Here is a 26,277-nt window from a genome sequence, read left to right on the forward strand (position 1 = left end):
ATAAATATAAGTGATTTTTTTCACTGTCATATTTATTCAATATTACCCTGGACTGGTACCTGAAGCGGAGGGCTGATCACCTTTCCTTCATGTGTAAACGATCAAGATAACACTGCGTTTATATGAAGCAGTGCCCTATGCACCATTGGGGTGCGGATAAGGGTTTTATTATTATTTAAATATACTAAATATTTTTCAAATGGAGAAAAAATCTTCAGGTTTTACCTAAAAAGATTTTATGCACAGTAAAAAGTTAAAAAAGTGGCTTGATTTTATTTTTAATACATTGTATTATATTTTTAAATTTTAAAAACGTTCCCCTGAAAAATCAAGTTTTTTTGATTTATGACGTTCTTGAAAGGAGTGAGCGATATGCTTAGAAATGAATTTATTTAGTTTTTTTTTTAAACTAATATTTGTCAGACGCAAGTATACGAGTATTCGTAATCCTGATTTTTTCAAGACTTTTAGTGTTTAGACTTGTCTCTTCGTCAGGACAACCTTGTGCTGTGTTTTTAAAACTTTTTTTGGTGCATTTTTATTTTACTTGCTTTTAAGGATGCTTTATGACATACATTTTGGTAATTTTTAGATACTTTGCATGCATTTCGGTAATTTTTCATGTCCTATTTTGTTTGCATTTCGGTAATTTTTTTAATGTATTTTTGCGTACTTAAATGCATTTTTTAAATGCCTTTTATGCGTGCATATCGGTAAAAAAATATGTTTTTTCGCGTACATTTAGGTTTTTATGAATGCCCAGATTTCCGTATTCTTCTTCATCTATGTTGAGATATAAAAATTTGTACACACTCAAAATGTTGTAATTAATACTCTCCTTATCATTCGTCGTTCACTTTTTGTAAAACCACTTAAATAAAAAATAATAATAAATCCTTATCCGCACCCCAATGGTGCATAGGGCACTGCTTCATATAAACACAGTGTTATCTTGATCGTTTACATATGAAGGAAAGGTGATCAGCCCCGTGCTTCAGATACCAGTCCAGGGAAAAAATCACTTTGATAAACACTATTCGTGACTACCGGTTTCGGAATAATCATTCCATTATCAGGTCATTAAAATAAAATTATTACGGTCTGATATTTTTACATTTTTTTTGTATAAATATCTGACCGTAATAATTTTATTTTAATGACCTGATGACTTTGTCCGCCTCCGTAGTGTAATGGTCAGCACGCTCGGCTACCGTACCGGAGGTCCCGGGTTCGATTCCCAGGGAGGGTCGAACAAACATAAGCGATTTTTTTCACTTTAATATTTCAATATTACCCTGGACTGGTATCTGAAGCGGAGGGCTGATCACCTTTCCTTCATGTTAATGATCAAGATAACACTACGTTTATATGATGCAGTGCCCTATGCACCATTGGGGTGCGGTTAAGGGTTAGAAGAATAAGTACCATCACCATATAATGGCTTGCATAGTGTTTAATAATCGTGTAAGCGCGCGATAATTTAAAAATAGTCATACTTTAATTATGTATTTTTAATCATTTGGTCTAGATTTAGTCATTTTTATTTGGGGTCGTTAGGCAAGCCGGGCTTTTGGGCTTCTAGGGAAGTACCGCCACTGAATATAACATATATTATAAGGACAATAATTGTTATTTTCTTCCAGATATGGCACAAAGGGTGCTTCAAATGCCAAGAGTGCAGCATGACGCTCAATATGAAGACCTACAAAGGGTACGGCAAGCTGCCCTACTGCGAAGCGTAAGTCTTTTTTTAATTATTAGAAAATCAACGCTTTTTCGCTTTGGGGCCAAGTTTCGTGTAACGTATCTATGCCTTACAGCGAGGTACGGGTGTATATCGCTCACTCCTTTCAAGAACGTCATAAATCAAAAAACCTAATTTTTCAGGAGAACGTTTTTTGCATTAATGTATTAAATTGTATTAATGTATTAAATTTAAATGTATTAAAAATAAATATCAAGCCACTTATTGAGCTTTTTACTGTGCAACCGATCTTTTTAGGTAAAACATGAAGGTGTTTTCTCCATTTGAAAAATATTTAGTATATTTAAAATAATAATTAAACAAAACCTTTTCTGCAAAATGCAAAAACAACATTTTCTGCCCTGTAGCGGGTAAATATTAAGTTAAAAATATGCCTCTTTTGCTGGGATATAGTACATTTTCTGGGCATTCCGAAAACATGCACAACTGATAATTGACGATTTTTTATTTATGACGTTCTTGAAAGGAGTGAGCGATATCTCTGTTATTATACTACTTAAATTATTGAACAAAGAATTGGGAATAAAGTGAATGGTGCACTGAAATCAGTTATAGCAAATAAAAACCTATCAGCGGAAGCTAAACTGGCAGTGCACACGGAGTCCTGGTTCCAACTCTAATGTGTGGAAGTGAAACATGGAGTTGGCAAAAGAAGGATGAAAGTAGACTGAATGCAGTCGGGATGCGATCTCTCAGAAGAATGTGCGACAAAACGATGTATGATAGATGTGCGAATAGTGAAATAAGGAAGGAATGCAAAGCTGAGATAAGCATTATCGATAAAATTAAGAAAGGTGTATTGAGATGGTTTGGACATGTAGAACGAATGAGTGAGGAAAGAACGGTAAAACAAATTCATGAGGTGAATGTAAGTGGAAAAAAGAGCAGAGGAAGACCGAGAAAAATATGGCACAATCAGGTATGCCAAATACTTGAAAGTGGTCAGGTTAGGAGCCGTAGCAATCGGCGGGTATGTATGAGGAGATGCATGAACGTGGAAGAGGCGAAGAATGTTTGCAAAGACAGAGTGGTGTGGCGTTCCATTCTCTCTGCCTACCCCTGCGGAGAAGCGGCGTGATGGTTAGTTAGTTAGTTAGTTTTTTTTTAATAATTGATATTACTTAAAATAATCAAATGCATTAAGATAACCAATCATGTATTTAAATCAGTCGTTATCTCATTTACGCAATGTTTTTTTTTATTAAAAACCTTTTAATATTTAAAAAAATTATTTTCACTTAACACATAAATGATAAGATAAGATAACAATCCAAAAATATAATAAGGATGATTGTGAAATGTGCTGATAAATAATATTCTAGAAACAGAATTATAATCATTTAAAGTCCACCAATTTCGCTCTAAAACAGGGACCTTTTTCTTACGTTAAATACTACAATACAGCGAAACTATGCAACAAATAATCTGTTTTACTATGTCTTATAACTATTATAGAAACATTATTATAATCATTTAAAGTCCTCCAATTTCACTCTAAAATAGGGACCTTTTTCAAACGTTAAATACTACAATACAGTGAATACGCGCGGAGCAGGTTACTCGTGAAACTATGCAATAAATTAGAGTACAATATTATCTGTGTTCCTATGTCTTATAACTATTGTAGAAACAGAATTATAATCATTTAAAGTCCTCCAATTTCACTCTAAAATAGGGACCTTTTTCAAACGTTAAATACTACAATACAGTGAATACGCGCGGAGCAGGTTACTCGTGAAACTATGCAATAAATTAGAGTACAATATTATCTGTGTTCCAATGTCTTATAACTATTGTAGAAACAGAATGATAATCATTTAAAGTCCTCCAATTTCACTCTAAAATAGGGACCTTTTTCGAATTTATAGATTTGGCGTTTAATTTGTAGAATTTCATTTGAATTATATATATTAAATGTTAAAATCAAGCACTGATGTCAATCTTTTGAAATTACTTAGTCAGAAACAGTAGGAAGCCGTGTGCAGTAGGAATTTTGATAATTACTAAAAATACTTAATCTAATGAATTTATGAACTAAAGAAGTAAAATGTGAATCTAAATAAACACGTCCGCTGGACAAACGGTGTAAGCGACTCTCGTCCTACATTGTGTATATATGAGCCCGTATATATTATATTTTGTATTGATATTCTCATTTTTAAAGTGGAGTTGTGGTAAATACATATCACCGGGAGGGGAAGGTTAAAAAAAATAATTCATTCAGTCATCGGAGAGCTTTGCGTATTGATGACTTGTGAAAATTCCGCATTTTGACGTATACCATTCCTGTTCACGCCATTTGAAATTTGAAATGATCTCCTTTGAAATTTGTTGGGCCATTCAGTGATAATGTAAACAAGATCGTTTGATTACATTACAAGTCTAAAAATGTAAGATTTTACAAACTGAGAGGCCTGCAAAGGTTGAACTTGGTCCATTTTACACCACCCAACACTGTCTTAAATAAATTTAATAACTGAATTAACACTCAAATTTATTTATTTTAACATATTACGCACATAAGTCACATATCGCTCACTCTTTTCAATAACGTCAAATATCAAAAAACTTATAAAAATATGTACCCGACGGATTCTCCAGTTCTTTGGACACGTGCGCGTGGCAACGAGGATAGCCTGGAACGACTAGTTGTGATCGGTAGCCTGGAGGGAAAGAGAGGGAGAGGAAGATCCCCCACACGATGGACCGATCAAATTAAGGCAGCAGCAGGCACCTCAGTGGTTGGAGCGCTACGTGCAGCGCAGTCAAGGGATAACTGGAGAAGAGTCATTGCTTCTGCAAGGGTCACAACCCTCAGCAATGAGGATTAAGACGGAGAAGAAGAATAAAAATATAATAAAATTTATTAATAATAATAATAAAACCCTTATCCGCACCCCAATGGTGCATAGGGCACTGCGTCATATAAACGCAGTGTTATCTTGATCGTTTACACAAGAAGGAAAGGTGATCGGACCTCCGCTTCAGGTACCAGTCCAGGGTAATATTGAATAAATATTACAGTGAAAAAATCACTTGTATTTATTTTACCCCACTTGGGAATCGAACCCGGGACCTGCAGAACGGTAGCTGAGCGTGCTTGTCCGCCTCCGTAGTGTATTAATAATAATAATAATAAATTTGGATAACTTATAAAGCGGCATTTTTGTAAAAAAAAATACCTCAAGGGCGCTTCAATAGTTCAATAGTTCAATAGTTCATTAAAAGTAAATATATTATTTTTTGACATCTCATCAAAGATGAAGAAGAATATGGAAGTCTGGGCATTTACGGGGCTGACGACCGTCATAGGCTGGTTTAAGTGATCACTTTACACACGTGTAACATTCACCAATTCTACCCATTATTGACAACCACACTACTCAAATTCTTGGAAGTTCTACAGTATCTACTCAATGAATTAGGGCCACGCAGGATTTCGCGCAATTTCTCAATTCAAACAGGAATAACTCAGAGAAAACCTTGAATAAAACAACATTGAATTTTATTTACACATGAACACTTTATTACGCTTAAATTATGCATATATTTTCATATAAATATAGTTAGTATTTAGTATTTCCACCTTTGGCAGAAATAACTGCCTCAAATCTTTTTGGCATACTTAAAATGCACTGTTTTATCATGTTTTTTATTTCTTCGTCTTCTGACCAAATTTTTTTAATATTTTTTTTTAGACAGTCTACTGTCGTATTTGGAAATGAGTATACCTTATTTTTTAACATGCTCCATACGTTTTCTATAGGATTAAGGTCCGGAGAATTTCCAGGCCAGGGGAGCAAAGGCAGATTTTTGTTAGACAAAATTTTTATTATTGATTTAGCCCGGTGGCAAGGTGCCCCATCCTGCATGAAGGTGTATGGACCTTCTGTTGGGTCGAGTGTATGGTAGAAGGGCAATAAAATTCGTTCGAGAACCTGCTTATAGGAATTTTGGTTCATTGTTCCTTCCACGAAAAACAACGGCCCAGGTAAATTGTTAATAATACATGACCATATCATTATTGCAGGGGGGTGTTTGATAACTTTTACCACACAGGCCTCATTGTAACGTTCCATTGGTGTTCTCCTGATGAATCGACGGCTCTCTGTCACGGCTTCTAACCGGCACTCATCACTAAAGATGACCTGAAAAATAATGAAAATTTAAGTTTAATTCAAATATATAAGTTTATTTACTAAAATGATATGTTGAAAATTCAATTTAAATAAATACCTTTTTCCAATCATCTACCGAGTAATTTCGATGTAGCCTGGCCCATTTTAATCGATGCGCTTTCATTCGTGGTGTCAATTTTGGTACTTTTACAGGGCGCCTGCATTTCAGATTTACTTCGTAAAGACGTCGCCCCAGTGTTGATACCGATATATTTATACCCTCTTCTTCCAATTTTATTTTTAATGTTTTTGCTGATGCACTACGGTTTTCTAAGGCACTTTGAACGATTTTTCGATCAGTCCTCGGTGTTGTTTTTCTAATCCTACGACAGTTCTTTCGCCGATTGCTGGTGGCGGGTGACTGATTTTTTATTGATTTTGAAATTCTGGCCACTGTTTGACGAGAAACGTTTTCTTTTTTTGAAATTTCTCTATTAGATAGTATTTCTTATTTCAGTAGCACTATAACACTAGACTTTTTTTCCTCAGAAATGTCTTTACTTTTTCCCATTTTGTCCTTTTCAAAAAAAACACTTGCGTTTACAATTTTTTTTTATACTTTATGAACTAAAATTAAAAATTAAGTGTTTTTCACAAGACACGATAACTATATAACCTCTCTGAACAAAACAACAACCAGAACTCAAGAAACTTTACTAATAAATGAGATAGGACTATTTTTTGAACTTTCAACTATCTGTCTACCTGTGCTAATTAGGGACCTTTCTCAGAAAAAGGGTTTGAAATTTTGTAAAGGCTTAAATAATCCAGGTATATTTTACATATTATTGAAGGTAATATACATGATATTAGATGTAAATAGAAAACTTAAAGTATTTTTGTAAAATAAATATAATAATCCAAAAGATTTCAGAGTATTCAAAAAAATAATGGGTGGCCCTAATTCATTGAGTAGATACTGTATATATATGAACCAATTTAGAAACCTTGTTCATGAATCACTAGAACTTCACTAGAGACACCTATTGGTGAGATGTAAAGAAGCTTTTTACTAAGCAGAAACTCTTATATTAGTATGTGAGGTCCGAATCCTGGATTATAATCACACACATGAGAAACGCCAGAAAATACCATTTTAATTTTTATTATTAAGCTTATAATTTGACCAGATAATAGTAAATATCTTTTACTGTGCAAAATTATTTGTTTTTATCTTATTCTTATTTGTGTGCCTTCAATAGAAAAAGTTAATACTAGTACACAAGGAAGGGTTTAGCGTCCAGAAGTTTGAAGTAAAAACCTGTATATAAATGATATCGCTCACTCCTTTCAACAACGTCATATATCAAAAATGTCGGTATTTCTTACTCGGTCTCGCAATGTGTTTCCGGTTATGGATCGGAGAGTCTTCATCTCGGAGGTTCCAAGTCGAGATTTTGTTCTAGAAGTATCTGCTCTTGCCTCAATCCCATAAGTGGCTATTGGTCCAACACATGTTGTATATTTTAATTTTACTTTCTATTGTCATGTGTCCGCCTCGGTAGTGTAATGGTCAGCTTGCTCGGCTACCGTTCTGGAGGTCCCGGGTTCGATTCCCAGGGGGGTTTAATAAATATAAGTGATTTTTTCACTCTAATATTCATTCAATATTACACTGGACTGGTACCTGAAGTGGAGGGCTGATCGCCTTTCCTTCATGTGCTAACGATCTGTGGTTATATGAAGCAGTGCCCTATGCACCATTGGGGTGCGGTAAGGGATTTATTATTATTATTGTCATGTGTTTGTTCCTCCACACCGAGTTTCTGAGGCATCCGGATATAACTGCAGCCTTGTTTATTTGTTTCTGAGTCTCACCATATAGATCACAGTAGCTACTGATTTCAACTCTGAGATACTTGAATTTCATCACCCGTTCAACGGTTCTGTTGTTTACAACTAATTTGCATCTAACTGGACTCTTTGATATGGTCATGCTTTTTAGTCTTGTCCAAAAATTATCGAGTGCGAAGGTTTAAGGCTTTGGTTCGCCGAAACAGCTAGAGGTTGAGGGTTTGACGATGCGGTTTCGTTGCAGACACATACCCAAGGTGAAGCCCACCACGATGGCGGAGACGCCGGAGCTGAAGAGGATAGCGGAGAACACCAAGCTGCAGTCCAACGCCAAGTACCACGCTGACTTCGAGAAGTCCAAGGGCAAGTTCACCCAGGTGAGTCCGCAAACCTGCGCCTGATCATTCCTAATATCACTAATATATATCGCTCACTTCTTTCAAGAACGTCATCAAAAAAAAACTTGATTTTTCAGGAGAACGTTTTTAAAGTTTAAAAATACAACGCATTGTATTAAAAATAAATATCAAGCCACTTATTGAACTTTTTACTGTGCAACAGATCTTTTTAGGTAAAACCTGAAGGTTTTTTCTCCATTTGAAAAATATTTAGTATGTTTGAAAAATAATTAAACAATACGTTTTCTTCAAAATGCAAAAACAACACTCTCTGCCCTGTAGCGGGTAAATATTAAGTTAAAAATATGCCTCTTTTGCTGGGATATAGTACATTTTCTGCGCATTCCGAAACGTGCACAACTGAAAATTTACGATTTTTGATTTATGACGTTGTTGAAAGGAGTGAGCGATATGTCTCTCTACTTCTTTAATTTGGTTAAAAATCTTCAGGTGGCGGACGATCCGGAGACGCTGAGAATCAAAGCCAACTCCAAGATCATCAGCAACGTGGCGTACCACGGCGACTTGGAGAAGAAGGCCGCCATGGAACGGCAGAGGAGCATCAACGACAACGGCGAGGTCATCGGTACGTTCACTGTTATGCAAACCACATCAATCCCTTGCATAACTCAAGAACCCACCTCCCAGCCAAGCACACAGCCACAATTAGCACATTCATTCAATTCAAACCCCATCGACCTCTCGCATAACGCAAGAACCCACCTCCCAGCCAAGCACACAGCCACAATTAGCGCGTTTATTTAATTCAAACCCCATCAATCTCTCGCATAACGCGAGAAACCACCTCCCAGCCAAGCACACAGCCACAATTAGCACATTCATTCTTTAAATTCAAACCCTTATCCGCACCCCGATGGTACATAGGGCACTGCATCATATAAACGCAGTGTTATCTCAAAATTTAATGTGCGGCTATTTGCCTTTGCACATTAGTATGGAGTGTTTGCCTACGTAGTGTAATGGTCAGCACGCTCGGCTACCGTACTGGAGGTCCCAGGTTCGATTTCCAGGGGGGGGCAAATATATATATATATATAAGTGATTTTTTCACTGTAATATTTATTCAATATTACCCTGGACTGGTACCTGAAGCGGAGGGCTGATCACCTTTCCTTCATGTGTAAACGATCAAGATAAACCTGCGTTTATATGAAACAGTGCCCTATGCACCATTGGGGTGCGGATAAGGGGTTTATTATTATTATTATTATTTATTATTATTTTTTGACATCTCATCAAAGATGAAGAAGAATATGGAAGTCTGGGCATTTACGGGGCTGACGACCGTCATAGGCTGGTTTAAGTGATCACTTTACACACGTGTAACATTTGCCAATTCTACCCATTATTGACAACCACACTACTCAAACTCTTGGAAGTTCTATATATATATGAACCAAATTAGAAACCTTGTTCTTGAATCACTAGAACTTCTCTAGAGACATCTATTGGTGAGATGTAAAGAAGCTCTTTACTAAGCAGAAACTCTTATATTAGTATGTGAGGTCCAAATCCTGGATATCAATCACACACATTCACCAATAGATGTCTCTAGTGAAGTTCTAGTGATTCAAGAACAAGGTTTCTAAATTGTTTCATATATACAGAGCTTCCAAGAATTTGAGTAGTGTGGTTGTCAATAACGGGTAGAATTGGTAAATGTTACACATGGGTAAAGCGATCATTTAAACCAGCCTATGACTGTCGTCAGCCCCGTAAATGCCCAGACTTCCATATTCTTCTTCATCTTTGATGAGATGTCAAAAAATAATATGAAAATAACTCCTGTAATCGGAGATAATCCAGATTTTGTGAACAAGCATTTGGACGCACTCAAAATGTTGTAAATTATTTATTACATTATGGAGCATGTATCTATTGTATTTTATATTGATATTCTGTTTTTAAAAGTCGTGTTGTACTAAATACATATTACCGGAAGATGTATGTTAAATATTGTCATAAGGCTGGCGCTGTGGCATAGTTGGATAGACGCTCGACTGTGAAACTGGCGCCGCGGGTTCGATTCCCGCCAATCGCGAAATGAATTCGAGAAAGATTTATTTTAATTGGTCTGGGTGTTTGTGGTGTATTTTTCACATTTCGCTCACTCCTTTCAAGAACGTCATAAATCAAAAAACTTGATTTTTCAGGAGAACGTTTTTAAAGTTTAAAAATAAAATACAATGTATTAAAAATAAATATCAAGCCACTTATTGAACTTTTTCCTGTGCGACAGATATTTTTAGGTAAAACCTGAGTATTTTTTCTCCATTTGAAAAATATTAAGTATATTTAAAAAAATAATTAAACAATACCTTTTCTTCGAAATGCAAAAACAACATTTTTTGCCCTGTAGCGGGTAAATATTAAGTTAAAAATATGCCCATTTTGCTGGGATAAAGTATATTTTCTGGGCATTCCGAAAACATGCACAGCTAAAAATTTACGAATTTTGATTTATGACGTTCTTGAAAGGAGTGAGCGATTTACCTTCCCTACCCTTACTATCCTACCTGCAGACAAGCATCTACACTTTGCGACGCTTTGCGGGTTATTTCTTTTAAAAGTAAAATGTGTTTAAATAGCCATCCTATGCACTCCTATTCGCTTTTCGTTGAAGCCTATATGTTTTTGAGAATGTTCACACATTGTGCTTTAAAGCGTTTCACAAAAACGTCTTTCTGATAACGTTCTGGCTTATTTGAAATATTTCATCTTTTGTTTCTATCATGGTTTGGTGTTTTGTTTCATTTGTTATATATATATATATATATATATATATATATATATATATATATATATATATATATATATCTCGTCCGCCTCCATAGTGTAATGGTCAGCACGCTCGGCTACCGTTCTGGAGGTCCCGGGTTCGATTCCCAAGGGGGGTAAAATAAATATAAGTGATTTTTTTCACTGTAATATTTATTCGATATTGCCATGGACTGGTACCTGAAGCGGAGGGTTGATCACCTTTCCTTCATGTGTAAACGATCAAGATAACACTGCGTTTATATGACACAGTGCCCTATGCACCATTGGGGTGCGGATAAGGGTTCTATTATTATTATTATTATATATATATATATATATATATATATATATATATATATATATATATATATATATATATATATGTATATATATATATATATATAATAATAATAAAACCCTTATCTATATGTATGTGTATATATATATATACACATACATATATAGTCCACCACCATAGTGTAAGGTCAGCGCACGCTCGGCTACCGTACTGCTGGTCCCGGGTTCGATTCCCAGGGGGGTTCAAATAAATATTATAAGTGAGTTTTCACTCTAATATTTATTTAATATTATCCTGTATTGGTACCTGATCACTTTCCTTTGCATGTTAACGATCAGGATAAGACTGCGTTTATATATTATTCAATAGGGCACTGCATCATATAAACGCAGTGTTATCTTGATTGTCAACGCATGAAAGAACGGTGATCAGCCCTCTGCTTTATAGTTACCAGAATGTATATATATGTATATATATATGTGTGTGTGTGTTTGTGTGACAGACAGCTAACGCATTTGTGTTCTGCTTTTTTTATGTTGACCGCATCATTCGTTCGTCGCGATTAAAAAATGGCCAAAACCGTCTCATCCATTGCGTCGTGACCCCGCAGACAGCACGGATAACTACCACATCCAGCTGGAGAACTACGCGGCGGAGATGCTCCCCCCCTCCGTGCCCCCCCCGGCCCCGCCGGCCAATCAGGGCGCCAGCCACTCGGCCAATCAGAGCCAGTACTCGCGCCAGGAGTATAACGCCAACAGCTACAACGCGAACCCGACGCCCGCCTACCAGCCGCCGCCGGCCAACCAGAACCACCTGCCTCCGAACGTACACATCTCCAGCTACGGGAGCGGGGCGCCACAGGGGTCCATCTACGACGACTACCGGCCGGAGGAGCCCACGCCTAGGGGCCCCGCGGCCGGGTACTACGAGCGCAGTGCCGCGCAGCAGCGGATAGGCCGCATCGCCGACTATGACCCCATCAGCGACGGCCCCAGGAACTCGCCCCTGCTGCCCAAGCACGGCGCCACCATCGTCTACAGCAGCGGTCCCCCGCACCAGACCGTGCAGTCGCACCACCACCCGGGCACGCAGGGGAACCATCCCAACCACCCCAGCTTGCAGCCGAGCCATCCCAATCACCCTCACATGCAGCAAAACCACATGCAGCTAAACCACTCGCAACAGGGCCACGGCATGCAGCAAAACCACTCGCAACAGGGCCACGGCATGCATCAAAACCACTCGCAACAGGGCCACGCCATGCAGCAAAACCACCCGCAACAGGGCCACGGCATGCAGCAGGGCCACCCAGGCATGCATCAAAACCACTCGCAACAAGGCCACGGTATGCAGCAGAACCATTCGCAGCAAGGCCACCCGGGCATGCAACAGAACCACTCTCAACAGGGCCACGGCATGCAGCAGAACCACTCGCAACAGGGCCACGGCATGCAGCAGAACCACTCGCAACAGGGCCACGGCATGCAGCAGAACCACTCGCAGCATGGCCACCCGGGCATGCAGCAGATCCACCCGGGGCAGCAGAAGATGCACCAGAGCATGCATCACGCGAACAACGGGAGAATAGGTGAGGTCACGCAGCTAACAGCTAACAATGTCATAACCGCATGGAAGAGGGCCGTACTAATCTATTTTTTTTCCTCGTTTTTTTCACTAATTGTAAACTAACACTGGCAATCGTCGTGTTTGCGTTGTTTGAATTCGCTTTCGTCCATTTGGGTGGGACATCCGCTTCAGATGCGTCGGGTTGTGGTCCCGTGGTTAGTGTCGCGGACTCTTGAGTCAGAGTTTCTTGGTTGGAACCCACTCTACCACAATTTGATACCTATTTCTAATAATGAGCCACAGAAATAGTATGAAATTGAAATATTTGTGTAAATAATAAAAACACAAATATTTCTCTTTTTTTAAAAAATAAATAAATAAAAGAACTTGAATCGGTTTTTGCAATAAATAATTTATTATTTTTTGACATCTCATCAAAGATGAAGAAGAATATGAAAGTCTGAGCATTTACGGGGCTGACTACCGTCATAGGCTGGTTTAAGAGATCACTTTACACACATATTCAATCTCATACTAATAAAAGAGTTTCTGCTCAGTAATAAAGCTTCTTTTCATCTCACCAATAGATGTCTCTAGTGAAGTTCTAGTGATGTTCTAGTGATTCAAGAACAACGATACGAAATTGGTTCACATATATATATATAGAACTTCCAAAAATTTGAGTAGTGTGGTTGTCAATAATGGGTAGAATTGGCGAATGTTACACGTGTGTAAAGTGATCACTTAAACCAGCCTTAAGACGGTCGTCAGCCCCGTAAATGCCCAGACTTCCATATTCTTCTTCATCTTTGATGAGATGTCAAAAAATAATATTAGAGTTTTTTAAACCACTTCTGCGGTCAACCTCTTGGAAGAAAAAGGGTAAAAAAAGCCACCCTTTTTTTTCGCTCTTATGTTTGGGATTTGGATGAGTGTTGGCATTGCACGTGGAATTTTCAGTGAAGTGAAAATTATGACACGTGTCACTCAACACGCAAGATGCGTTCTCTAGACGGGTGGGGGAATGACCCGAGCTGGATTCGGGCAAATCACTATAAAAAGTTTGGTCAAAAATTAATACGAAAATAACTCCTGTGATTGGAGATAATCCAGATTTGTGAACAAGTATTAGGACACACTCAAAATGTTGTAAATAAATAATTCAAGCTGACTGTTAACCCTTCCTGGTCCAATGTGGAATCTCATTCCACATTGATTTTCTCCTCTTAGGTCCCATGTCGGATGTTATTCCACATTTTTTTCATCATTAGTATTATTTATTTGAAATGCAAGCTTACATTTTTGTCCCTCGTATCTTTTAAAATAGTATGTGGAGTACAATTTTCTGTCTACCTACATTTTTTAACCTTTTAACCGTGTTAACTTTGTTCCTGAGAGACGCCCGTGCGCGGCGGCGGTATTTTGCCGTTTTTAAAATGATTACTTTTATCATGTATTTAGTTAAGAAACGAGTTATTTTCCTAAACAAAAACGTTCAATGGGATTCATTGTGCCTTTTTGGTACTCTATAATACACTTGTGTCACATTATTCTTGAAATATATCGTAATATAAACAAATAAGATCGTAACATAAATAAATCAAAGCACGCATCGTGTGTCACTCTTACCCACTGGCGATGCGTAGCGTCGAGAGTGAGACAGATATAGGGCATAATTATGGCGCGGACTAATTACCGACCGCAAGAAAAATGAGGGATCTGTTCTTTTATTTATCCTTGTGATGTTACAAATTATTAGTCAGATATTTCAACAGATGTCATAAGGCCAAGGATTGACGTATTATTTTATCCAAAGTTCCACACCATGGAAAAATCCCTCCAAGTTGAACTGAGGTTCGAAACGGTATGCTTGTGTCAGCCGCGTATGGGGCATGTTTTGTGAAAACACATACGGTTATGCGAGCCGCGTGGATCCGGTTCATTTTGGGGGATCATGGAGGGTTAATTAATGTTGACTGTCGGCTCTCTCTCCACCCTTTTGGAGGTCTGCCTGGGGGTCTGCGTCCTTCAGGGAGATGCTGGAATAAGCTTGTAAACAGAATGTCAGAAGACAGACTTCCAAGTGTTGCCTTCCTAGTAGTGTATGGTGCTAACTGACTTGACTGACTGTTGTAGGCGGGCAGCAGGTGCAGTCCTCGCGCCGCATCGGCTCCGTGGCCGACATGGACCCCCTGAACGAGGCGAGCCCCCCGGCGCAGGGCCCCCCTGCCCAGCGCGCCGCTCCGCCGCACAAGGGCCTGTCCGGGGTGAGCACGCACCCCTACACACCCGTCCTACCCACCACCTATAGGAGGAATGGCCAACCCACCCATTTTTTATTTTTAAAAAAAAAAACTAACCATCACGCCGCTTACCGCCGGGGTAGGCAGAGAGAATAGAGCGCCACACCACTCTGTCCTTGCAAACATTCTTCGCCTCTTCCACGTTCATGCATCTCCTCATACATACCCGCCGAGTGTTACGACTCCTAACCTGACCACTTTCAAATATTTGGCATACCTGATCGTGCCATTTTTTTCTCGGTCTTCCTCTGCTTCAGTGAACAATGGAGTCCTGGTTCCAACTCTAATGTATGGAAGTGAAACATGGAGTTGGCAAAAGAAGGATAAAAGTAGACTGAATGCAGTGGAAAGGCGATCTCTCGGAAGAATGTGTGACAAAACGATGTATGATAGATGTTCGAATAGTGAAATAAGGAAGGAATGCAAAGCTGAGACAAGCATTATCGATAAAATTAAGAAAGGTGTGCTGAGATGGTTTGGACATGTGGAACGAATGAGTGAGGAAAGAACGGTAAAACAAATTTATGAAGCCAATGTAATTGGAAAAAGGAGCAGAGGAAGACCGAGAAAAACTTGGCACGATCAGGTACGTCAAACAATTGAAAGCGGTCAGGTTAGGAGTCGAAATAATCGGCTGGTATGTATGAGGAGATGCATGAACGTGGAAGAGGTGAAAAACATTTGCAAAGACAGAGTGGTTTGGCGTTCTATTCTCTCTGCCTACCCCTGCGGGGAAGCGGCGTGATGGTTAGTTAGTTATTTTTTTCTGGATTATAATATATTTGTTTTTATAATTAAAACATAACTTTGTTTTAAAATCACTATGAATATTTTATCGTTAACTTAATTATAATGTCTACCGGTTTCCAAGCTAACCGCTTTATCAAAACGATCAGTTTTAACCTCCCCCCCTTCCCGGTGTTGTGTGCCTTGTACACATTGCTTCTAATAACCATAATATCCCTATAAATATAATATATACAAGGCTAAGATTTTAGGTATTCCTCCATAACATATTTACGCATTCATTTAAAAAATTATATTTATAATAATCAGAATTTACTGGGTACATCGGAGGTTTTATATATATATATATATATAAACAGCGCGTGAAGAGTGTGCGGGAACCGCGACACTATATTCGCATCTCACTCTTGCACACTTGCCCTGTGCAAGCGTGAGCAGCTCAAAGCTCAATGTTCTCTGGCTAGCGGCAGTAGCTCTTGGGCTTCCGACAAGAGTGGACCTATGCTTGTTCCGTGAGCGTTGCCAGATGGTTTTTTAATGTTTTCAGCAAATAAATCTAAATTATTATAATTTTTTACTTATTTTATAATTAATTCAGGGGATTAGCTATGAATGTCCGTATTTTTCCGATTTAAAATCCCAATTTTTTTTATTGTATAGTGACTACCCAACACCGGGACGCGCCTTTTTATTTTGGCACCGTAAGGGAAAAGTAAATTCATAAATATTTATAGTTATGTTGAAATATTAATTAAATTGTCAGACGAGTCCTTGTTCAGACAAAAATAACTCTTATTCTTGCATTTCAGAGAGTCTACATTGCCATGTACGATTACGAAGCTACCGACACAGATGAGGTAAACATTTATTTCTATTTTGTACCTTTTTTTAATCACCTCACAATCTTGTCCCCGCCCGCGCCCGCCACTGGTGCATAGGGCACTGCATCGCAGCGTTATCTTCATCATTAATTACGTTATAATACAGTGGATCCTCTCATACTGTATATACAGTGGATCCTCTCATACTTTATATACAGTGGATCCTCTCATAATACAGTGGATCCTATCATTCTGTAAATACAGTGGATCCTCTCATAATACAGTGGATCCTCTCATACTGTATATACAGTGGATCCTCTCATAATACAGTGGATCCTCTCATACTGTACATACAGTGGATCCTCTCATAATACAGTGGATCCTCTCATACTGTATATACAGTGGATCCTCTCATACTGTAAATACAGTGGATCCTCTCAGAATACTGTGGATTTTCTCATACTGTATGTACAGTGGATCCTCTCATAATACAGTGGATCCTCTCATACTGTATATACAGTGGATCCTCTCATACTGTATATACAGTGGATCCTCTCAGAATACTGTGGATTTTCTCATACTGTATGTACAGTGGATTCTCTCATAATACAGTGGATCCTCTCAGAATACTGTGGATTTTCTCATACTGTATGTACAGTGGATCCTCTCATAATACAGTGGATCCTCTCAGAATACTGTGGATTTTCTCATACTGTATGTACAGTGGATCCTCTCATAATACAGTGGATCCTCTCAGAATACTGTGGATTTTCTCATACTGTATGTACAGTGGATCCTCTCATAATACAGTGGATCCTCTCAGAATACTGTGGATTTTCTCATACTGTATGTACAGTGGATCCTCTCATAATACAGTGGATCCTCTCATACTGTATATACAGTGGATCCTCTCATAATACAGTGGATCCTCTCATACTGTACATACAGTGGATCCTCTCATAATACAGTGGATCCTCTCATACTGTATATACAGTGGATCCTCTCATACTGTAAATACAGTGGATCCTCTCAGAATACTGTGGATTTTCTCATACTGTATGTACAGTGGATCCTCTCATAATACAGTGGATCCTCTCATACTGTATATACAGTGGATCCTCTCATACTGTATATACAGTGGATCCTCTCAGAATACTGTGGATTTTCTCATACTGTATGTACAGTGGATCCTCTCATAATACAGTGGATCCTCTCAGAATACTGTGGATTTTCTCATACTGAATGTACAGTGGATCCTCTCATAATACAGTGGATCCTCTCATACTGTATATACAGTGGATCCTCTCATAACGAGTAATTCGCATAACAAGTTAACAATATTTAAAATGTTTTACAGGTATCCTTCTGCGAGGGTGACTTGATAACCAACGTGTCCTCGATCGATGAAGGCTGGATGACGGGGCGCGTCGACCGGACGGGTCACACCGGCATGCTGCCCGCCAACTACGTGGAGCAGGCGCAGATCTAGCTCAGATCCAGCTCAGATCCAGCTCAGATCTAGCTCAGATCTAGCTCAGATCTATCGCAGATCTAGCTCAGATCTATCGCAGATCTAGCACCCGAGTTAACCGACCCGTATCTTGCTGATGAAATTTTGATGAGATTTTTTTAATTAAGTAATACAACAAAAATAATTTGCTTAATTTATATTATTATAATTTTTATTATTTTACTTTTTTACAAGCGAAATTATGCCGGCAGTCTGTATGGACACACACATACACACACACACATATATATATATATATATATATATATATATATATATATACATATATGTATATATATATATATATGCATATATGTATATATGTATATATATATATATATGTATATATATATATATATATATATATATATATATATATATATATATATATATATATGTATATATATATATATATATATATATATATATATATATATATATATATATATAAATATATATATATAAATATATATATATAAATATATATTATCATCCTGTTTCGAAACATTGTACTTGAATCACTAGAATTTGACTAGAGATGGTGATCTATTGGTGAGATGGAAGAGGCTTTTTATTTGAGCTCTTCACTCTTTCATTTGTATGTGAGGTCCGAATCCTGGATTTGAATCGCATACGTGAGAAACGCCAGAAAATATCCTTTTCTTAGTAGACTCAAAAAATCTGTGTTTGATTTAAAAACTAATTCATAAATAAATGTAAATAACAGTAGAGTTCAATCCAATAAACGCGTTTAATTCTGGATATATTACCCAACAATGTGTGCATTCTATTTTAACACACGAAAAAAGGTATTTTTACCTGTTGGGTAGATTGATGTTCATGGACGGGAAGGGTGTTTTTACCGTCTGCGCCGGCCGTATTTCAAAGGCACAAATTAGAAGGAATTATCCAATGTTTCTATGTGAATACTATATACCAATCCCTATGTTCACCCCCTTCCCTTACGGTGCTAAAAACTTCCGCGCGCACCGGTGACATCGCTCACTCCTTTCAAGAACGTCATAAATCAAAAATCGTCAATTTTCAGTTGTGTATGTTTTCGGAACGCCCAGAAAATGTACTATATCCCAGCAAAAGCGGAATATTTTTAACTTAATAATTACCCGCTACAGGGCAGAAAGTGTTGTTTCTGCATTTTGAAGAAAAGGTATTGTTTAATTATTTTTTTAAATATACTAAATAATTTTCAAATGGAGAAAAAACATTCAGGTTTTACCCAAAAAGATCTGTTGCACAGTTAAAAGTTCAATAAGTGGCTTGATATTTATTTTTAACCTTTTAACCGCGTCAACTTTGTTCCTGAGAGACGCCCGTACGCGGCGGTATTTCGCCGTTTTTAAAATGATTACTTTTATCATGTATTTAGTTAAGAAACGATTTATTTTCCTAAACAAAAATATTCAATGGGATTCCTTGTGCCTTTTTGGTACTCTATAATACACTTGTGTCACATTATTCTTGAAATATATCGTAATATAAACAAATAAGATCGTTACATAAATAAATCAAACCACGCATCGTGTGTCACTCTTACCCGCTGGCGATGCGTAGCGTCGAGAGTGAGACAGATATGGGGCATGATTATGGCGCGGACTAATTACCGACCGCAAGAAAATCAGGGATCTGTTCTTTTATTTATCCTTGTGATGTTACAAATTATTAGTCAGATATTTCAACAGATGTCATAAGGCCGAGGATTGACGTATTATTTTATCCAAAGTTCCACACCATGAAAAAATCCCTCCAAGTTGAACTGAGGTTCGAAACTTGGAGCAAAGTAAAAACACATACGGTTGTGTCAGCCGCGTATGGGGCATGTTTTGTGAAAACACAAACGGTTATGCGAGCCGCGTGGATCCGGTTAATACATTGTATTATATTTTTAAACTTTAAAAACGTACTTCTGAAAAATCAAGTTTTTTTTATTTATGACGTTCTTGAAAGGAGTGAGCGATATGTACTCTGTACACCATGTAAAACATGGGAAAAATCTAAATATTGATTTTTTGACCATAGTTGTAGTTTAAACATATCAATTTTGTAATGTTAGCTCTGGTTAATACCTAAAAAAGAGAAGAAAAAAAATACATCGTAAGTAGCCGCCATAGCTAGCGTAGCGACACGACCACCCTCAACGACGACTTGTGCGCAACTAAAATGAGATCGCTGGAAACAGTATAAAGCCGCGTGCGCGTGTGCGTAAAGTGCGACACGCACGCATACTCTGAGAAACGTTAGTGTATTGGTGATTCTATCCCCGATATTTTTACAATTTATTTCCATTGCTGCAAATGAATATCTTTATATTATAATAATAATTTTAAAAAAACCCTTATCCGCATCCGAATGGTGCATAGGGCACTGTCATATAAACGCAGTGTTATCTTGATCGTTTTTACACATGAAGGAAAGGCGATCAGCCCTCCGCTTCAGGTACCAGTCCAGGGTAATAATATTGAATAAATATTACACTGAAAAAATCACTTATATTTTTTTACCCCCCTTGGGAATCGAACCCGGGACCTCCAGAACGGTAGCCTAGCGTGCTGACCATTACACTACGGAGGCGGACAAAGTATATATACTGTAATACTTTCACGTAATACATTATTATATTACGGAGAAATACAAAAATTATGACCCCGTATGTATTATATTTTATATTGATATTCTCATTTTTAAAGTGGAGTTGTAGTAAATACATATCACCGGGAGGGGAAGGTTAGGGTCTTAACTGTATGTACATAATTATCAAATCCACTAGTGGTCCGCAGGCATTGATGCGGTGTTATCCTTGCTAATTGCCCGAAGGCAGGGTGATCAGCCTGGCGTATCTTGGTTACGTTATGTTAAATAAACATAAAAATATTTCTATAATCTGTATTTGAAGCACTAACTTTGTGATTTTCCATTTTATAAATTAAATGTAACTTTATTTAAAATCACTATGAATATTTTATTATAACTTAATTATAATGTCTACCGGCTTCAAAGCTAACCGCTTCTTTATCAAGACTGATTTATCTATAAGAAGCGGTTAGCTTGGAAACCGGTAGACATTATAATCAAGTTATAATAAAATATTTAACCCTCATCCGCACCTTAATGGTGCATAGGGCACTGAATCTTATAAACGCAGTGTTATTTTAATCGTTAACACATCAATGGAAGGTGATCAGCCCTCCGCTTCAGGTACCAGTCCAGAGTAATATTGAATAAATATTAGAGTGAAAAAACACTAGTATTTATTTTACCCAACCCTGGGAATAGAACCCGGGATCTCTAGAATGGTAGCCCAGCGTGCAGACCATTGCACTACAGAGGCGGAGTAAAATATTCATAGTGATATAAAACAAAGTTATATTTTAATTATAAAATAAAAAAATCTCTAAGTTAGTGCTTCAAATATAAATAATATGTTTCTTCCAAGTTATCGGTTGAAGGTTAGAAGTGTATTTGTCAAATAAATAATTTGCTGTATGAAGTCTCCTCCGTCTTACTCCTAATTACTGAGCCTTGTGGCCCTTGTGGAAGCAATGACTCTTCTCCAGCTATCCCTTGCCTGCGCTGCACGTAGCGCTCCAGCCACCGAGGTGCCTGCCGCTGCCTTAACTCCGTCGGTCCATCGTGTGGGGATCTTCCTCTCCCTCTCTTCCCTCATTTCCAGAGAATCCGTCGGGTGCGGATTCTGGCGAGTCACGTTCGTGTGGAGCCTCCTGATAAACGGACTCGGTGGGTCTAGCTGTTCGTGGGAGCGCCTGCAACGATGCAGTAGCTTTCGTCAAATTTTGCAATCGTGGGTCGGGTGGTTTTTGCATAACGTGGTCCAATTTTTCGATTGCCAAATTAAAGTTTGATGTCAGTCTTAAGGCATTTTGCCATGTATGAAAGCAAGCTTATAGAAGAATATATTTTTTATAAAAATTTACAATTTTAAATTTGCCTTTTTAAATACACACACACACACACACACACATATATATATATATATATATATATATATATATATATATATATATATATATATATATATATATATATAGAAGCGAAACATGGAACTGGCAAAGGAAGGATGAAAGCAGAGTGAATGCTGTTGAAATGCGCTCCCTCAGACGAATGTGTGGAAAATCATTGTATGACAGAATTAAAAACGAAGATATAAGAAAGGAATGTAAGGCTGAACGAGGAATAATTGAAAAGATTAGAAAGAGCTCTTTGCGGTGGTATGGACATGCGGAGCGAATGGATAGCGAGAGAATGACTAAGAAAATATATGTGGCAAATGTGAGAGGGAAAACAGAACGTGGACGGCCGAAAATGACTTGGCACGATCAGATCAATCAGAACCTAAAATCTGGGGGTGTCAAAAGTCTGCATAATCGGAGGCATGTATGACTAGATGTATGGATGGATGTGAAGGAGGCGAGGAGTGTATGTCAGGACAGAAGAGTGTGGCGTTCCATCCTCTCTGCCTACCCCTGCGGGGAAACGGCGTGATGGTAGTAGTAGTAGTAGTATATATATATATATATATATATATATATAAATATATATACAACCTTGGGACCATTTTCATATTGAAATAATCTTTAATTCTTTACTTCTCACACATTCCTTATTTTCGCACACACTGCATTTATTTTTCTAGTAAAAATACCTTTTGTAGCGCAATTTTACAACAACAAAAAAACATTTTTTGTCGGTGCTTAGGGCACTGCGCCCGATTGATCTTTATTTCGATAAATATTCCCGCAGACTTCGGCCAGTTCGTCTATTGCCGATTCGGTGGTCCGACGGTCCGTGTCGCCGCGTGTTATGCACGTTCACCCGCGACATTTTGTCTATTTCACTCCAACAACTGTGCGCCACAACTGTGTGTGGGCGAGACAGCAACTGCGAACCGCATACTCCCGACTGTCGCAAGCTCCGCGTTATTGCATACATATATTTCTATGAATAGGTCTCGGGTTATATCTCTTGGTTATCAAAATCCGATATATCGCCTTCGACGAGCGACAAATACCGGATCGGGATTTACGGGGCTGACGACCGTCATAGGCTGGTTTAAGTGATCACTTTACACACGTGTAACATTCACCAATTCTACCCATTATTGACAACCACACTACTCAAATTCTTGGAAGTTCTATATATATATATATATATATATATATATATATATATATATATGAACCAATTTAGAAACCTTGTTCTTGAATCACTAATATATAATTATAATCCAGTATTCGGACTTCACATACTAATATAAGAGTTTCTGCTTAGTAAAAAGCTTCTTTACATCTCACCAATAGATGTCTCTAGTGAAGTTCTAGTAATTCAAGAACAAGGTTTCTAAACTGGTTCATATATATATATATAGAACTTCCAAGAATTTGAGTAGTGTGGTTGTCAACAATGGGTAGAACTGGTGAATGTTACACGTGTGTAAAGTGATCACTTAAACCAGCCTATGATGGTCGTCAGCCCCGTAAATGCTCAGACTTCCATATTCCTCTTCATCTCACAACAAGAGACAATCCAGATTTTGTGAACAAGTATTTGGACACACTCAAAATGTTATTTATTAAAAACACATTTTAGTTCTGACTTCTTGTCCCTGGGTATATCCCAGCCTATTGTCCTTGTAGACTGTTGGGGTCAGCTCTCCTCGTCCTCAGGCTGTAGGACCTTCTGTCCTGGACAACGTCACGTAGGCCAAGCCTTGGAATCATGTTACCTTTCTGCAGCATCCATGAATTCCTCGGTCTTCCTCTAGATAATTTTCGAGGAAGATCCATTTCTTCAGAAGGATGAAAGTAGACTGAATGCAGTCGAAATGCGATCTCTCAGAAGAATGTGAGACACAACGATGTATGATAGATGCGCGAATAGTGAAATAAGGAAGGAATGCAAAGCTGAGATAAGCATTATCGATAAAATTAAGAAAGGTGTGCTGAGATGGTTTGGACATGTAGAACGAATGAGTGAGGAAAGAACGGTAAAACAAATTTATGAGGCGAATGTTAGCGGGAAAAGAAGCAGAGGAAGACCGAGAAAAACTTGGCACGATCAGGGATGCCAAATACTTGAAAGTGGTCAGGTTAGGAGTCGTAACAATCGGCGGGTATGTATGAGGAGATGCATGAACGTGGAAGAGGCGAAGAATGTTTGCAAGGACAGAGTGGTGTGTCGCTCTATTCTCTCTGCCTACCCCTGTGGGGAAGCGGCGTGATGGTTAGTTAGTTAGTTACCCATTTCTATTGGCGGTGTTACTACATGTATTGAATTGTTTATGTTTATATCGCAGTTTTTCTGACGAAGTCCCGGTAACCAACGGACTCAAATCCCTCTCTTCCGAGAATGTTGAATTTCCAGACAGCCTCGTGTATACTCGGCTGTCCAAACTTAAAACACAGTAAGGGACATTTTTTGTAGTACGTTTTTATTGCATTTTTGGACTAAGTACGAGGGCCGACCCAAAAGTAACAATAAAAAGTAAATTCTACACACTTAATTAAGTGAATTTTTTTTTTAATTTACACACTTATGTACCATGTTATGAGCCGAAAAATAAAATTGGTTAAAAACAGTAATGTTTGGAAGTTTTTTTGACGTTTTTAGTCTCCCGATTTTTACGTTTCAGCGATTTTTTAAAAACAACTTTTATTTAAAAAAAAAATTAAAAACCTTTACTGACCCTCAAAATACTGTCCATTACACGCAATGCACTTGTTCCAGCGTTTTTCCCACTGCCCAAAACAAATAAAAACCTCTGAAATACTGAATGATTTCAAAGCTTTGAGTGACTCTTCTTGAACTTCTTGAATTGTTTGAAATCTCCTTCCTTTCAATTGCCTTTTCATCCTAGGAGAAAGAAAAAAATCACAAGGAGCAAGATCTGGAGAGTAAGGAGGATGCTCTAAAAGCTTGAATTTGCAGTTTGCATTTGAAGCAGTTTCAGTGTTTCTTGAGGTGATTTGCCTAGCAGGAAGCAGAATTTAATGTTTGCGCGCTGTTCCATTTGTTTACGTCAAAATTTCGCCGAAACGTAAAAATCGGGAGACTAAAAACGTCAAAAAAACTTCCAAACATTACCGTTTTTAACCAATTTTTTTTATTTTTCGTCTCATAACATGGTACATAAGTGTGTAAATTTAAAAAAAAATTCACTTAATCAAGTGTGTAAAATTTACTTTTTATTGTTACTTTTGGGTCGGCCCTCGTAGATTCTACTTAGTCCAAAAATGCAAAAAAAACGTACTACAAAAAAAATGTCCCTTACTGTGTTTTGAGTTTGGGCAGCCGTACTGGAGTAATGTATCCACACTTGGGTCAACTTACAACCCAAAGGAGAACACTGTCTTTCTCTTGTTTCGGTGTATGTAGCAACTGTTGAAACTTGTATAATTCTAAATAATTGTTTAAAATAAAATGTTTTTATCTAATGTGTAATTTTAATTATAATAGTTATACTTTTGTCTATACCTCGCTCACCCCTTTCAACAACGTCATATATCAAAAATCGTAAATTTTCAGTTGTGCCTATTTTCGGAATGCCCAGAAAATGTACTTTATCCCAGCGAAAGCGGCATATTTTAAACTTAATATTTACCCGCTGCAGGGCAGAAAGTGCTGTTTTTGCATTTTGAAGAAAACATATATCGCTCACTCCTTTCAAGAACGTCATAAATCAAAAATCGTCAATTTTCAGTTGTGCATGTTTTCGGAATGCCCAGAAAATGTCCTATATTACAGCAAAAGCGGCATATTTTTAACTTAATATTTACCCGGTAGAGGGCAGAAAGTGTTGTTTTTGTATTTTGAAGAATAGGTATTGTTTAAGTATTTTTTAAAATATACTAGATATTTTTCAAATGGAGAAAAAACGTTCAAGTTTTACCTAAAAATATCTGTTGCACAGTAAAAAGTTCAATTAGTGGCTTGATATTTATTTTTTATACATTGTATTATATTGTTAAACTTTAAAAACGTTCTACTGAAAAATCAAGTTTTTTGATTTATGACGTTCTTGAAAGGAGTGAGCGATATATATATATATATATATATATATATATATATATATATGTGTATA

At 37.6% G+C, this 26,277-nt stretch overlaps 2 protein-coding genes across 2 annotated transcripts in view; both read left to right on the plus strand.

The window, feature by feature from the left end:
• LOC148301406 (uncharacterized) overlaps positions 1–18,306 on the plus strand; it is a 37,041-nt gene extending 18,735 nt beyond the window's left edge. Inside the window, exons 2-8 of the mRNA XM_088273346.1 lie at positions 1,644–1,738; positions 7,982–8,114; positions 8,586–8,721; positions 11,825–12,805; positions 14,920–15,050; positions 16,643–16,690; positions 18,012–18,306. Coding sequence (XP_088129472.1) covers positions 1,644–1,738; positions 7,982–8,114; positions 8,586–8,721; positions 11,825–12,805; positions 14,920–15,050; positions 16,643–16,690; positions 18,012–18,143 — 1,656 coding nt within the window. The 3' untranslated portion in view covers positions 18,144–18,306. The remainder of the gene's footprint in view (positions 1–1,643; positions 1,739–7,981; positions 8,115–8,585; positions 8,722–11,824; positions 12,806–14,919; positions 15,051–16,642; positions 16,691–18,011) is intronic.
• LOC148301407 (low density lipoprotein receptor adapter protein 1-like) overlaps positions 5,014–26,277 on the plus strand; it is a 291,630-nt gene continuing 270,366 nt past the window's right edge. Inside the window, exon 1 of the mRNA XM_088273354.1 lies at positions 5,014–5,756. The gene's annotated coding sequence lies outside the window, so the exon portion shown is untranslated. The remainder of the gene's footprint in view (positions 5,757–26,277) is intronic.

This window comes from Brachycentrus maculatus, unplaced genomic scaffold (assembly GCF_059751285.1).
Source record: "Brachycentrus maculatus isolate JH-2025_06_01 unplaced genomic scaffold, ASM5975128v1 h1tg000566l, whole genome shotgun sequence".
NCBI classification, from domain to species: domain Eukaryota; kingdom Metazoa; phylum Arthropoda; class Insecta; order Trichoptera; family Brachycentridae; genus Brachycentrus; species Brachycentrus maculatus.